Source organism: Ananas comosus, linkage group 9 (genome assembly GCF_001540865.1).
Source record: "Ananas comosus cultivar F153 linkage group 9, ASM154086v1, whole genome shotgun sequence".
In the NCBI taxonomy this organism is placed as follows: Eukaryota; Viridiplantae; Streptophyta; class Magnoliopsida; order Poales; family Bromeliaceae; genus Ananas; species Ananas comosus.
Window position 1 is genome coordinate 10,854,583 of NC_033629.1, and position 15,894 is coordinate 10,870,476.

The following is a 15,894-nucleotide window of genomic DNA, read 5'->3' on the forward strand; positions in this document are numbered from 1 at the left end:
CATTCACTATATTTCTGTTTCGTTGGATTGTGAGGATTGTTTGTGAGTTATTTGTAGAGTTACTAAAATTTTTGTATGATAATTATTAAAATTGTTAGTAAAAAGACTTTAGAAAATAAAATAAATTATTTTTACCACATAATACACGAAAGAAACAGTAAATCGTTCATTATTTTTCTTTTCAAAAACAAGATAAAATAGACCCACACAGGGCATTGATGTGGCAACAAAAGAGTTATTTAAGCAAAGGCGACAAAGAGAATAATACCTGACAGAATCAAACATCAAGATACTACGTTCTTTTCCAAATATATATTCCCTTGGAACAATTCTCTCAGTTACTTTTCCTTTACAACAAACCAAGCATTTATTATAGTGTGATACAGTTCTAGGTTTCTCCGATGCTGCAACCGAGTAGGGATTACAATTACATGTTTACATACACTCCAATCCTTCCTAGTCCCACTATATCCGCAAACTGTGTAGAACAGGCAGACCGAGCGATTCGAGGGACTGTAAATAGCTCAAAGATCTTTTAACGGTCCGTATTGTTCTGTGTTTCCTTCAAACACCAATGTAGCTGATGAGATCACGGAACCTCAAAGATAATCTCAACTGGCCTCAAAAAGAGTTCATATGCTATTACCAACTACATAAGCCAGTTCCTTTTGGTAATAACAAGGTTAAAACTGCAGTGAAGTAGACATACTAATCCCATTTTATGGTTAAATACATTTGTATGCTCACCGTTTTGGTCAATCAAACTTGTCCTTCAACTTGTGATGCAAACTTTTCTGCATCTGCCCACCATTCACAATCTTCTTCATCATTATTTTCAACCTGTAGCACAGTTTGTGCAGAGAAATTTTTTAAAAAAAAGAAAGATATTATAAGTCTCCTCATTCTACTGAACATTCACCAGTAAAGTTTGCTAAATGCCAAAAATATTAAGAAAGCTAAATGCAACAGGAAAGAACTACAGAAAGGCCCAAATTTCGCTTGCATGAGTTGTCTTCAAGACTAGGCAGGAGAAGATTTACAGATAAATAAGCAACATTAGTTTGACTCTTTCACTTGTGCTTTAGTAATGTAAACAATTTGATATGCTAAAAGCTTATGATTGTATCTTTTTAATTTTTTTTAAAAAAAATTAAAGGAAATTTTAGAAGATTATTCCCTAGGGCGGCGTTTGGTTCGGGAACAGAGGGGGAGGATAAGTCCTTATTCTCTTCTTTGTTCCCAAACATAAATTTCGTACTTGAGAACAATAGTTCTCGGATCTCTGGAATAAGCTAGTATAACCTACTATAAGCCTAAAACTGGTGTTCCACCCTTTACCCGGAACAAGATTTGTTCCTAAGCCGGAACAAGGTTAATTAAAGTATAAATTTAATTTTAATTACGGTATTAAATCATTAATTAATCTAATTAATATATTTAAATCATTATTCATTGCTTAAATAATAAAGTAATTAATTAATTTATTATTTATTACTTATAATTAATTATTAATAATTTAATGTGTTTATCCATAAACTAATATTTATATTGATCAACCATTAATATTTTTATTAATCTAATTAATTTTTTTACTAGTCATCGAACTAAAATAATTCACTAACTAATTAAAAAGTTAAATTATTTTTTATATTTAATTAATTAATTAATGTATTTTTATTATCTTATACAATATTCATAGCTAATAAATTTATTAATTTATTAAATTATTTTTAATTAATATTTTGGTGTTAATTAATGAGATAATATATTTTTAATTTAAAATTATAACTCTTAATTCTCTTGTTTCAATCTAACCATCCAAACGCTATTTATCTTATTCACAGAAATAACTCAATTTTCTTCCAAACGCAAAATTGGTCTAATTTCTGCCCATATTTGAACTTGTATCTATCTCTGGAATAAGCAGTTTTTACTTAACCCGAACCATAAGCAGCACTAGGTAAACAAGTATAAAGAAAGAATAAAGACCTTAACTGAAATTGCCTAAAAGTATTCATTTCAATAGCAAATTTTTTTTTTGCCCCTCGAATTGCTTGGCTGGGAATTTGGTGGGCAAATTCAAGAGATTTACCAAAAAGTTGACAATGAACCCTAGAAGTGCATCAACCTCTTCAATTGAAGTTTTCTCAACTTAGCTTTGGGTTCCATACAATTGTAGATAAGCCTCTTAAAACTCTGATTTGAACAGATTGATGGAAAATAATAAATGTAACTTCAAAGAGACAAGAACCATTTCAAATAAAAAACGGAGTTAAACAATTGAAGGAGATGAAAAATAACCATAAGATTACACTCACCAAATTGCACATCCGGGATGTATCTTCCACCTCCATACAGTCGGCAAATTTGACAGCTTCTTCCCACCAGCTGTAGTCTTTCGTGCAGCTCTCAATAACTAATTGGTTGTGATCACCATCAAGTTGAACAGCAAAATTGATGTCCACAACCTCACTATAATTTTCTGTCTGAGTTGAATTAAAAATTGCCATAGAATCGGGAATCACATCATATGGTAAGGGGCGCAACGGAGATCGGTAACCTGTTTTTATAAACCATTTTTTTCAGTTATCTTGTAAATTATTATATATGAAGGATTTCAATGTAAAGAATAACTAATTCAAAGGTGGTAATTCTTGCACGAACCTCGACAATCTGGGTCGTAACATTTTTGGTAATAACCGGCTCTTTGGAAGTCGACAATGTACATTACTGAACCAGCATGAGTTTGGTAGCTGTTAGTCCACATTTGTCATAGAACATGACCAATAAAGGAGCTTATTATGTATATATGCCTGCAAAATCATCTATCTTCTATCTATAAACATGAATCCTTAAAATTTGAATTGTTCTAATATAGAACTTGCAAGTGTAGTTTCTTAGGCTAATATCCTGATCTTATGTTGGGGACTCATCCAATTCCTTGAGACGGCTACTTTTGTATTAGAAAAGGTTTCTTCAGAAACATTTTGGCAGTACAAGGGTGTAATGTAGGAAATTAAGTCCTTATTGAGCACAGAAGAGAATTCTGATTTTGCAGGGATAGATTTGTAACTAGATAAATTATAGGGATATTAACAATCGCATAATAAATAGGTTGACTGCTGATAGACAAATAAAATAACTGCAGTGGTTGGTAAGCTTACTATGATTGCTTTTGTGTTCTCTTCCAATCCGCTCGCAATATCTACCACTAGACATGCTGTAAACCATCAAGCCATATTCTGAAAACCAGTACCAGCAACGAATTTTTCCTGTAATTTCATAAAAGAATGCCAATAATTAAAAAAAAAAAGGAAAAACAAGAATGGTCAGCAATGTACCCTCAAAGAAAATTGCTTCTCCGCGGTTTTCAAAGATTAATTTATTAATTAAGGTATGATAACAAATTGACGGAGGTTTGTAGGGGGAGTGATAACTCCAACATAGGTTTCTTTCAATGTAGCTGGAAGTATGATCACGTAGCATGCCATGACAGTTTACATCATATGAAGTCATAATATATGCGTGAAAGAAAAAGAGAACACAAGAGGAAAGGCATTGAAACTACAGGTGCTTTTACACATATTTACTAATGTACTTCTTGAAAGTGCAAACTCTTTCAAAAGTAACTTTAAGATGAAAAATCATCCAATTTACTGGAGGAAATTGGCTGTATATGAGACATGGTTTCTTAGAAAGTGGCTTTTTTTTTTTTTTTGAGCACAAGGGTATATGTGGAGGAAATCAAGTTATTTGTACGGCTACTGAAATTCAGATTTTGCAGGGCTAAAGTGTAGATATCTTAAGAAGTAATATGCATATTAATAAGCAGATCATTTCCAAACAAGAAATCCTGAAACACAAGTATTTGAGGAAGAAATTGAAAACATAAATTATTTTGGGAAGTATAAACCTGAAACATTTCCGACAGAGCCTATACACTCCACAAATGCATCCAAAGCTGGAAATGGAGATTTCCCTGAGAAGTACGTGTGACTGCAAAGATCACTTCTATGAGCATCAAATGAAACATATGATCTTTCCTCTTTCACCTGATTTAAAAGATATGCATAAGGAAATATCAAAGTCAATTTACCAAGGCTCGCAACTTGTACATTAGAAGTGCTGACTTCATACAAATACATCCTCGAAGAAAATGCAATATAATGCCTTTTGGCCTAGCTTAGGCACAACTTCTATACTCAAACAAGCAGAAGCTTCAAACTCGACAAACCAGGAATTTGGCTAAAAAATGGTTTGCGGCGTTTGCTATGCAAGATGCTAAAACAAGCTTTGGGGTCCCAAAAGTAAGAGCTCTTTGAAGCTTTTATTTCTGTTACACAAACACTAGAGGAGATTTTAATGAAAAAGCCATTAGTGCTTATTCATGCAGCAGTGCTCAAACGTCACTTTTGCAGAAGTTTCAACCAAGCCATACAAGCTAATAGACACATCAGCATGTGCACTCTTTAGATGTCTAACATATTTCTATGTTGTCAAGTTATTCTCATAAACTCTACAGCAGGACATAGTCAACCTTTCATTGTATTTATACTGAGTCAGTATAATCAAAGATTTAAGTGCCGTAACACAAGGTCATGCCGGAAACTTGCCACCACGGTACGACACGGTGCGTACCAAGCCGTGCCGGTCAAAAAAATTCTTGTGTGCCGACACATAATAGTATGAAATATTTATTTTCTTTAGCAACAAAATATTCTAACTATTTATTATGTCTTTTTATCACATCTTTTGAACTTTATTGAGAAAATTACTTACTAATTTAAATAATAAAGAGTTTTGAGCTGTGCCATCGGCACGGGGTCTGTATCATGATGGTATCTTGTTGGCACAGTACGGCACGGCGGATACGGCCCATGCCGACGAGCACTTAAAACCTTGAGTGTAATACTATCTATACAGATAATAATACTCACCTCAGAATCAAAACACAAAGTTTTCTTGCAATCCAAATCCAGTTTGCATATCAGAAGTTTATCGCAATCATCATCTACTTTGCAGATAAGTGAATCCATGAAGACTTGCTTTTCATTCTGCAACCATTTCCAGAAAATACTTAGAGGTTATTTATGCAAGACTATCGTAAACACACAAAATCTCTTTCAGTTGAAGATTTTCATAGCATAACACCGGTGCAGCATTCAGAGAAGTGAATACTTAGAAACTAGGAATAAAATTAGCAGCTTTTTTTTCCATATTGGTCCCTAAAATCATTTGATATTGCATATTAATCCATCAAATCTCATAATTTGCACATTAGTTCCCTTAAAATTTCTTATGCAGTTCTGACAATTTAGCTGAATCAAGGATATTTTGAGAGGTTAAAAGTCAATCTATGGTTGTCCTACCTTCCAAGATTTCTATTTTCTCTACCACATCTCCTCTCTGGTTATCTCATTCCCCTATTTTTCTCTGTAAAATAATTTATTTAACCTCAATGAGATCATTCTCTTCATCCAAAGATCCATGAAAAACTTGGAATATGCTAGTTTAAAGAAATTACATTTCATCCATATTTTCATATTCGAAAGAGCCATTTACACAGTTGTCCCGTGACCAAACATAATTGAGATTGCTTCTTCCTCTCAAATCTTAGTTTAGTTTTGACCTCTACAATGTTCTAGGTAGTTGTTCTTGGGAACTGAAGAAATATGGAGATTCGTGAGTTCCTTTGAAAGATGCTTCAATTACATTCTTTATAAATCAGAAAGTGTCTTAGGATTGAAAATGCCCTAATATTAGCTTGGTCTTAGAAAGCTAACTCTGTTAGAGCATATTCTCGGGCTATGAAGTTTAAAGGTAGGGACTATATGCACAACTAAGAATGTTTTGAAGCACTATTATAGGAATAACAAGGTTGGAAGGACTAATACATAATCTTGAAAGGAAATCATCATGCTCAGGGTTTCTTACTCATTCATTCAGCCTACTATTTTTCATGCCAAACATACTTCAAAGTTCTAGAATAGGACTCACATTGTCACCAAATAAGCTTCTCTTCGAAAGCTGGAAAATTGTAAAAAAAAAAAAAAAAAAAACTATTGCTATTTCTAGAAACAAAAAGGGAAGAATAAGAACAAAGCAATGTCCAATCAGCTAGAAAATACAGTCTAGAAAGTACAAGAGTAACTACCGCTACAGTCATTGTTGCTATAATAAGTAAACGTAAAACAATAGTAGCCTGCAATCGCTGTTAGACATAATTACAAATACATTTACAGTTATAAGAGTAACTACAGCCATAATATCAGCTTTTACTGATACCAATATTTAAACTTTAAAATTTAGAAGTTCATTATTTCTCTACGTACTTCTCATGGAAAATATGTTCTTCCCCTCTTTGCAAAGAAAAAACCTCATATCTGAAAAAAAAATGATAAAGTCAATGTTTCAAATAGCGGCGCTATGCCGTCTATGGCGGTCGATATGGGAGAATTACTGTACTACCGCTACGCCATAACGTTGAAAGCAAAACTTAGTGGTGTGGGTTTGCTGCGGCCATTGAAGCACCATTGGGCCCCCTAAAGCGGGTGCTATGGACCTAAAAGCTTGAAAATTGCAAACGGATGAATATGACATATCGGGGGTTTTGAAGGTAAATAAATGATCAAAAAACTATAAATGGAATAAAGGTTTTCTAGTTTTTTGACCTTTTGGTTTGCTATATTATAATATTTGAACTTGATTCTCAAGGTAATGACATAAAATATTGTACCAATTTTGAGCTCAATTTCGAGCTCTGTGTTCCATTTTTACCAATTTAGTCACTTAAGTTTGAACCCAAATTTATTTCTTGTCTATAGAGTGTCAATTTAACGAAAGTCAAATAAAGGGGTAACTATGGAGCCTTTTTCAGATGTTAGGGCAAGAACACGACTAAATTGTTATTTAGAACGGATTTCAAGGACTAGAATTGTAATGAACTATAACATTTCAAAGCACCAAGAATTTTGGGAATGGTGTGAACGAAAAGTATACCATATTTTTGCATTTGAAACGTTCAGTGGGCAGAAGGAAAGAGCTTTTTCCAGCCTTTGAAGAAAACACCAGACGAAAACAGCGATTTCGAGAATAGACAGCATTGTCCAGAAAAAGATGATCAGCTTTATCAGCACTGCTGCCATCTTTTCTAATATACAATTCATCAAATTTTGGAGCAGTTCCACGGGCACAAGCAATTTGTGAACATACCTAATTGAAGCATGCAGTTCCGTATCAGGTTACTTTGTGAAAAATAGACATCTTTAATAAAAAATAAAGCTAAAAATATATAAACCATCACATGTCCCCAAACAATGTATCAATGGGAAACAGGCATTTGAACATCATTTGTTTTGGATTTGAACCCCTCATTTCAATGTGTTGTTTGGTTTCAGAATGTTTCATCGGTATCTGTCAAAGTTTAACAGTTTCTGTCAGGAAGACGACAGAGTACACCATCAAGTAATAAAATACTCCATTAAATTTCATAATATTATGTCAAAAACAAAAGTTATAAAATCAATGATGCGTTAGGTGAAGAGTTCAATTTAAAAATAAAAGATGAGGGACCTGTTTACAGATGACCTATAATTGGGAAAGTGTCCATAATATTTTGTAAAAATAAGAGAAAAATGATCACGAGTTATAAACCATGAACCTAAGAAGTATTCTTAAAGCACTATCTATGGAGTTGGACAAAAATTATGCCAATAACAAAACAAACAATAAAAATGCCTTTTCTCTCAGTAACTTCACCAACTATACAAATTCTCTTTGTTCAGAACTAAACCAAGGTCCACATTCATCACCAAATTGGATGTCCTCGTCAATAAAGGGCCTTTAGCTGACAAATGAATTATAGCGGCCATATTTATAACAAAGCAGATGTCTACAGTTAGCTGCAAACAAAAGAAAAGAACTTACTGATGCTTTTGATAAATGAATACCTCAGAAACAAATGCACCCACATGTGAGTTGTCCTTAAATGCAGTTTTGGGTATGCGGACGATCAAATGGCGAGAGAATTTTTCTACCAAAATCAAGTCAGAAAGAACGAAACAGTTTAGGCCCAACGGTGGTAGTTATGCTAGATAAATGAATTAGAATGAAGAGCAAACAATACAATTGTTATCTATTCTTTGCATCTAGAACATTGGAAGTGATGTAAACAGAGTACATCTTAGTAGCACAGATAATCTAATAACTTGTCAAAGTATGAACAAGCATAAAAACATATGAATTACAAAGCAAACGATGGCACTATGACCTTCGCAAATTGCAAGAAAAGGAACAAACATGATGGATCCTGTGTGCTTCTTTTACCATCTAGATAGTAAAACCTCTTATAGGATTTGTCCGAATTCTCGTTTGCATGTCTCTAATCTAAAAAGGTTCATATGAAGAAAATACTTTTACCAATTTTTTGGTTGCTTGCCTATTACTGGAAAAAGAAAGGCACATCTTTCTCTCATTAACAAAGTATACATGCACAATTCCCAATCAGTAAGGTCTTCAACGAGGAGGGTGGAGCAGCTGTACTCTATGAAAGCTGATGAAATCCATAAATCATTGATAAATGAGGTGGCATTCTTCTATGGCACATCACATTTCATTTCAAGTATTAACCATTTTGAATATAGCTAAAAATTTCTTGAGTGTACCACTGGCTGAAACTAGAGAATGCATTGACTCCAAAATTCTTTTACCTATCCTTATTGCCCGAGGTATGCATTCGTGCATGTATGTATTTATATGCATACGCACAATTAGATATCGTGGATGCACATATTTATTCATGCACACATTTTATGCACAATAGGATATAACTGTTAGAGAGCTTACAAGTGAAAGGATAGCCAAGGTCCAACTTCCGTGTGAAAAAGATAGAGAAGACTAAATCAGGAAGAACATAGTTTGACGTGTTTTCCACCTACACATGCTGTAGGCCATAGTCCTTAAAGAGATTTCTTCATTCAGTTCATCCAATCCAGTGTAATAGGCAGGCTAATATTCGGACAGTATCAAATCAAAAGAACGTTCAAGTCAGTACAGGTCGGATACTTTGGGTTTAACCAAATTACCACCAAAGAAAATATCTGCACTTTAGCTCATCTCAAACAGCCCTCTCCATTAAAAATGGGGGTAAATTGCACTATTAGGCCCCGAACTTTTAGTCAATTTTCTCTTTAGACCTTAAATTTTTAAGTTTGGGCATTTGGCACTCCAGTTTTCAAAGTGCTATACATTAGTTCTTACAGTGTATGAAAAATAATTGCTTGCACTTGGTGCATCCTATCCGTCCACCACAAATTCATCATCCCTCTGTCCCTGTAATAACTCCAACTTCTAAGAAGAGAAAAAGTTGTAAGTCAATACATGGTAGGAATTAAAATATGAGATGGAACCGAGGGTAATGGATACGTGGTATTTAGATGTACGATGCACTGAGGCAAGCAATAATTTTCTCTTCTAGTAGTAGCTGATGGAAAGGACTAAAGTGAGACACTTCCAAAAGATCAGTGTCAGTTGTCCAAGTCCAACTAAAAATGTCAAGGGTCAAAGTGAAGTTTGAGTAAAAGTTTGGGAACTAAAAAGGGTAATTTACCCTAAAAAGTGCATTAGTTTCAATCCCGTACTTCACCCAAGGTTTTAAGCGCCCGTCGGCACGGACCGTATCCACCGTGCCGTACTGTGCCAACAAAATACCGGCACGATACAGACCCCGTGCCGATGGCACAGCTCAGAACCCTCTATTCTTTAAATTAGTAAGTAATTTTCTCTATAAAGTTTAAAAGATGTGATAAAAAAACATAATAAATAGTTAGAATATTTTATTACTAAAGAAAATAAATATTTTATGCTATTATGTGTCGGCACACAAGAATTTTTTGACCGGCAGGCATCGGCACGGCACGGCTCGGCACGGACCGTGCCATACCGTGACGGCAAGTTTCCGGCACAACTCCGTGCCACGGCACTTAAATCCTTGACTTCACCATGTTCAAAGTTTTACAGGAATGAGTTGGCATACTGCATCAATTCTATATCTGAGCACATATCAAAGATTCAAAGTTGCAACTTAAATAACAGATCAAATACCATTTAAAAAAGACGTCATTCTTTACTAGAGCTACCAAAATTGGCAATTTATTAGATAATTCATTCCATTAATGTTATTCTACTTAGATTCTAAAAATAAGAAAAAAAAATTAATGTTATTCTACTCCATTTAATATAACAAATATCATCTACCAACTCATTTCCATAAAGTGTGCATCAGAATCTAACAATCATCCCAAATGCATGGGCCTGTCTGAGATATGGTTAAGTGGTGGGTTAAAATTGATAAAATGTTTAAATCAAGGGGTAACGGTAATTGACACTTGGACTAAAGTGCAGGTCCCTTTCTGGTTATTCAACCTTTTAACTTTTAGTACTAATAAGCTTGTAAAAATGTCTGCATACAAAAGCATGTTTAAAGAAGCAATTATGGTCTGTAAAGGGTAAAATATGTAACCTTCAACAAAAAAAAAAAAAAAAAATCCCTGGACAGAATAATTTTAGCAAGAATGAGCTGCATAACAGTATGAACCAATAACAGGTAAGCGTGAAAGAAATAAAACTTAATAGAAATGACAATAAAAGGAACAAAATTGTGGGAAATGTGTTAAAGTAACATGTTAAAAAAGCCGTACCCCTGGTAGACGAGTCAAGCTCTATGATCCACTCTTGACTTCCTTGGATAGAGTATTTGTCAGACAAGGCATTAAAAGTGATAGAAATCAATGTATCTACCATTTCATTTACATTTTTATCATTGTTGACTTTCTTGTCAAATTCTAGATCAAAATATAAGTGGCAAGGTGAACCCTGAAGAGAAAGACAGTAAAAGCCAGTTGGTTAGATATTATATAACTCAATTGGACCACTGCAGTAAGTGCCAAGAGTTAATAATATGTGCAAAGAAGGTTTGATTCCCATGCTATGATACTTCTCTAGAATATGGGTACAATAATATTGACCAAACATATATATATAAGATGATTCGGTCATTGATGAGCCAGCACTAAGTCATTATAGAATTAAACTCAAGGTGAATAAATACCTTACAATATCAAAAAAATACCATGTGCAACAGAACCAATAGGATGGCTGTTAATCATCAGCGTAAACACTTAGGATTAGCCTAAATATTTCGTGCAGTCTTCAACCATTTTTGACTGCATCAAAAGGTGTGGCCATATTTAGTGAATGTCCTGATAGTGAATCACTATGCCTTAGAAAAGAATCGAAAAATTGATACAGAGCAAAGGCAAAGATCCTAGTATGCTATTGCCTCATATTTAATTTTACTCTTCTGTAAATATAGAGGCAAAGCATTACGTCTTGAATGACTTCGTAGTGGTGGCGAAATTTGCAATCCATATTTTTGTACCTGAGAAAACACATGAAATTGAAAGCACTTAGCTATAGGAACTCAAGAAAATGCTGTCGCATTACAAATGTTCACAGGTTTTTTTTAATAAGTTTGTTTTTAAGATTCCAACCTTCCCCAGAACTCATCATATGTAGACACAAGAAATCTTCTTTGACCGGTCAAATAATCTTGATAACTAAATACTTTACTTTGTGCATGTGCTTTACTAAATCTCATTGCCTCTTCTTGTCTGGGGAAAGTAGCCCAAACCCTCTCCCTGTAAAGGCATGCAAAATTAGGTTTTCAGCAGTGGAAATAAGAACTTATAACTTCCAATATCAGGGAAATCATTTCCTGTCCCTGGTGCGCCATGCCACCCCCAACACTACCCAGGGAACCGCCCTCCATCCCCTCTCATACTTCAAACCTTATCATCCAAAAGAAAATAACTTTTAAATCAAGAAAAGGACCGAACTCAGGCAACGGTGTTTGAAGTATGAGACTACATGGAGGGCAGATCATTCTCATGTGGTGCACTAGGAGCAGGCCACAATTTCTCCTAATATAGGTTCTAGGTAAACACAAACTTATCCAGTTAGACACCTGATCAACTCATTCTGTTCTCTGAGATCAATTCGGATTTCATGCAATAATCGTAATAGGCGAGATGGCCTTTTAACAGGAGCTCCTTGTGGGGATCCATAAAACACAATTGGAGTTATCTGTTTGCCACTTCTAAATTTGATTGCAGCTGAAGTCGATGCACCAAGCTGAAAAGAATAGTGAAAGAAATGTTACAAGAAAAGTCATATTTCATAATTTTCCAGCATAGACAAAACCATCAAGGCATCATGATTAATGAACAAATACAAATAGCACGCGGTGATGGCAGAAATATTGGATATAGCTCCAAAGTTGCTGACGACATTTCTAAAAGAATAGGTCAAATCTGTAGCTCTTTTTGATAGCCCGAAAATACTTGATATAGGATGACTCTTCCAATTCTCAATCATACTTCTCCGAAAGTTATATATCCATTTTATGTGACACAATTTATTTGATGTTGTGGGCGACAAGGAATAGAGGTAGAGGTGAACTACTCATGATCTGCATTAGTTCTTTGACTTAGGTTTAGGTATAAGTAATCAAACCTCTTGATTCCAATCTACCACAAAACCTGCAACAAATCGGCATTACCTTAATCCACAACCAGATTCCTACACAAAGATCCATAACATGCTTCACTTTAAGGAAAAAGATTCTTTGATCTACAAATTGAAACCCTTACCTTCTCTGTCGCTGGAGAATCCATCGCATATGATTTCGACGTGCTCGGCTGCGCCGGTTTCTTCAAATTCTCGTCTCGCGTCCTTCGTTCTTTCAATGCGGACTCTGCATCACGCAAAAAAAAGAGAAAAAAGCATTTGAAATCCAGTGAATTAGGGTTTGATCGAGATGAACCAAAATGGATTGGATTGGAGAGAGAAATGAATGACGAGGAGGAGGCGGCGTACGAGGAGGGGAGATTCCGCACTTGAAGCACGCGAAGAGCCTATCGACGTCGTCTTTTGGATCGTACGCCATGGGCGCGATGGGGAAGGAGAAGTGGGTATCGAACCCTTTATTCCTCCCTAGGGTTTCTTTTTTTTTTTTTTTCCTTACCTTTTTCTCTCTTTTTTTCTTTTCGTTTTCGATCGCCTCGAAATGAGCGGGAAGAGAAATTTTGGGTTTCCGCTCCCCACGAGGGCCTCGGTGTAACGGTTACGTATCACTTGTGACACTGACGTGTTGGGCCCATATGTCAGTTTCACATTTGAACTCGGGTTTAAGACTCTAAGCCCAAACCCGGCCCAATAAGTAGGACCTATACGGCCCATTTGTATGTAACAGATACGGACCATTGTGAGTAAGTTTGTTTTACACCAGAGGTGGAGGAGCGTGAAGTTGTTTTCGAAACCTCGCACTAGAGGGTAGCAATTCAGCTCGCTGTTTGTGACCAGCTCATACTCGGCTGGAAATGAACTCGAGATCCAATCGCTCGTTTAATAAACGAGCTGACATGAGCTAAATTTTTCAGCTGATTTAATAAACGAGGCAAACACAAGCTGGAGTCAACTCGCTCGTGTTCGGCTCGATAACAGTTGGAATACATATAGTTTATATTTATATATATAAATATAAATAAATAATTATATATATAATATAAATTTTATAATTTGGTTTAGCTTAATTTAAATTATAAAGTGCAACTCAATTATAAAAAAGGTCTTTTATATGCAAAGTTTCAACTATTAGATAAAAGTCAAATGAATAAGACCTCACAAATTTATTTCCTGAATATATTCTTCATAATTCTTTTAATTTATTGTTCATGAGCCAACTTATATTCGGCTTATTAATAAACGAGCCGAATATGAGTGTAATTTTTTAACTTGATACTTTAAAGAGTCAACTCGTGTTCGGCTTATTTATGAAACGAGCCAAACACGAGCCAGCCTTAACTCGCTCGTGTTTGACTCGTTGATAATCCTACCTCGCGCGTAATTCTACTTTTTGAAAATGCCGTAATTGATATTGCTCTTGATGTACCGCCGTCAATTAGAGAAGAGAATGAGATAAGAAATAATAATAATAATTAAAAAAATAATTGTCCTAACTTTTTTCATCCTCTTATGTGAAAATTTTTAGTAAAATAAATAAGAAGTGAGACGATTACGGTTACAAAACTAACGAGTGAAATCGACGACATGGTTCGATTATGTTTAATCTAAAAAAATAATACAATAAGCTAAGCATCTGTTATAATAAGAATTAGGCCAAAATATTATTACTAGCACTAAATCATTGATTCTATCAAATTTTCGGCCTTTGGATAAAAAGATGTGCGATTAGAATGATAGTGATCCTATAAGATTAAGTGGACGGTAATTAGTTGAATACTATAAGCTAATAAGTGAAAACGGTCGATGAGATAGATCTAATAAAAGAAAATTTGACAGTATCACATGCTTTGGTGCTATTAATAGCATTATAGTCGAACTCGTTATAATAAATACATTTCTTGGTAACAATGGTACAAACTATCTGTCCCTAGCACAGGTGACAAAGGACTTGGTGGTTGGTATTCGAGATTTCGAGTTCGAATTCTAGTTGATGCATATTTTCAGCTAAGCTTAAAAAGATATCTCTAAAAATAAAAAAACAAAAAAACAAACAATGGTACAAACATTCTCTAACAAAATAATATATATATATATAACCAATTAAAGTGCTCGTGGGCTGCTAATTAATTAAAGAGTCCACGTCAAACAAAGTGGCGTCAACCGACCAATTTAATTGCAAATAGAAAATGGTTTTTGACTACCTCGGTAACGGGTCACATATTAATACTTTAATATATCAACATATTAATAATTTAATAACTTATACGAATAATATACTTTGTTCGTCGAATTTGTGAAGCCGCACGTGTTTTAATTAAAATTTCTTACGGATAATATAATATTTTAAAGGAAAAACTTTAAATACCTTCCTGTGGTTTCGTAATTTCTCATTTTAGTACTCTGTGGTTTAAAGTGTATCAAGTTAGTATTTTATGGTTTCGCACTTTCTCGCTTTAGTATCCTGTGATTTTAAGTGTATCAAATTAGTACCCTGTGGTTTCGCACTTTGTCACTTTAGTATCCTATGGTTTAATATTCGTTAAATTATATACCCCGAAATAGATAATAAAAAGAAAAACTTAAAACCACAGGGTACTAACTTGATACAAAAATGAAATCACAAAATACTAACTTGATACACTTGAAACTAAAGGATACTAAAATAAGAAAGTACGAAACCACTTAAGGGTATTTGAAGTTTCCCTATTTTAAAATATCAGAAAGCGCACTTATTCTCAAATTCTAGCCCTCAACTTTACTTTTTTATAGTTTAGATTTTAAATTCTTTCATATTCTAAAATGTACTGCTTTTTTTTGGGGGTCAAAAGCATAACTTTTAAAAAAATATAAAAAATAGTAAAATATATAAAGTAATAAAAAATAATTAAACATAATTTGTTAGGAGCTTTCCATTCATATATGGAGATTCAATTTTATATATTTTTTTACTATTTAACTAGAGAGTGTAAATAAGCCTTTAATTTATTGAAATTTGTTAACTTCAAACTCGTTTTTTTTAATTTGAGCCATTCTTGTTAGTTTAGTTGAAAATTTTATTAGATTTAGTGACCGTATTATATCATTATTCACTAACAATTAAGTAGTTAATATTATTAAATTTGATCACACTATCAAGAAATTTGGGCAAAATTTCCAATCTATTTAACTCAATTTTGTAAAAACTAAAAAACTAAAGGCTGTGTTTGTTATTGTTGTCTTTCTTTTTTAATAGAGAGTTGATAGATTAGTTTCAATCTTATACATCTAAGATATTTGTTTGGCAAAAAAAATAAAAATAAAATCTGAAAACAA

General features: G+C 34.0%; 1 protein-coding gene across 5 annotated transcripts; it reads right to left on the reverse strand.

Moving 5' to 3' along the window:
- Window positions 284-13,113, reverse strand: LOC109715087 (DNA-directed primase/polymerase protein). 5 transcript variants are annotated; one of them, XM_020239889.1, is made up of 15 exons: window positions 12,934-13,113; window positions 12,708-12,811; window positions 12,023-12,189; window positions 11,550-11,696; window positions 11,386-11,437; window positions 10,698-10,872; window positions 7,950-8,032; window positions 7,000-7,212; window positions 4,938-5,054; window positions 3,914-4,052; window positions 3,165-3,272; window positions 2,665-2,730; window positions 2,319-2,560; window positions 748-840; window positions 284-562 (listed from the first exon to the last, which is right to left on the reverse strand). In XM_020239889.1, the coding sequence occupies exons 1-14, from the start codon at window positions 13,001-13,003 to the stop codon at window positions 760-762; spliced, it is 1,764 nt and encodes a 587-aa protein (XP_020095478.1). In that variant the 5' UTR covers window positions 13,004-13,113; the 3' UTR covers window positions 284-562; window positions 748-759. The 5 variants fall into 5 exon arrangements, with proteins under 5 accessions (XP_020095478.1, XP_020095477.1, XP_020095476.1 ...); XM_020239888.1 differs by having other exon boundaries at window positions 284-615; XM_020239887.1 differs by having other exon boundaries at window positions 284-840.

Bases quoted from the DNA above. Each gene is read 5' to 3' on its own strand.
- LOC109715087 (XM_020239889.1), bottom strand. From the start codon at position 13,003: ATGGCGTACGATCCAAAAGACGACGTCGATAGGCTCTTCGCGTGCTTC. The intron at 12,190-12,707 runs GTAAGGGTTTCA...TATTCTTTTCAG, and splicing joins ATTCTCCAGCGACAGAGAAG to CTTGGTGCATCGACTTCAGC. The intron at 8,033-10,697 runs GTACGGCTTTTT...TGATTTTGGTAG, and splicing joins GCTTGACTCGTCTACCAGGG to AAAAATTCTCTCGCCATTTG.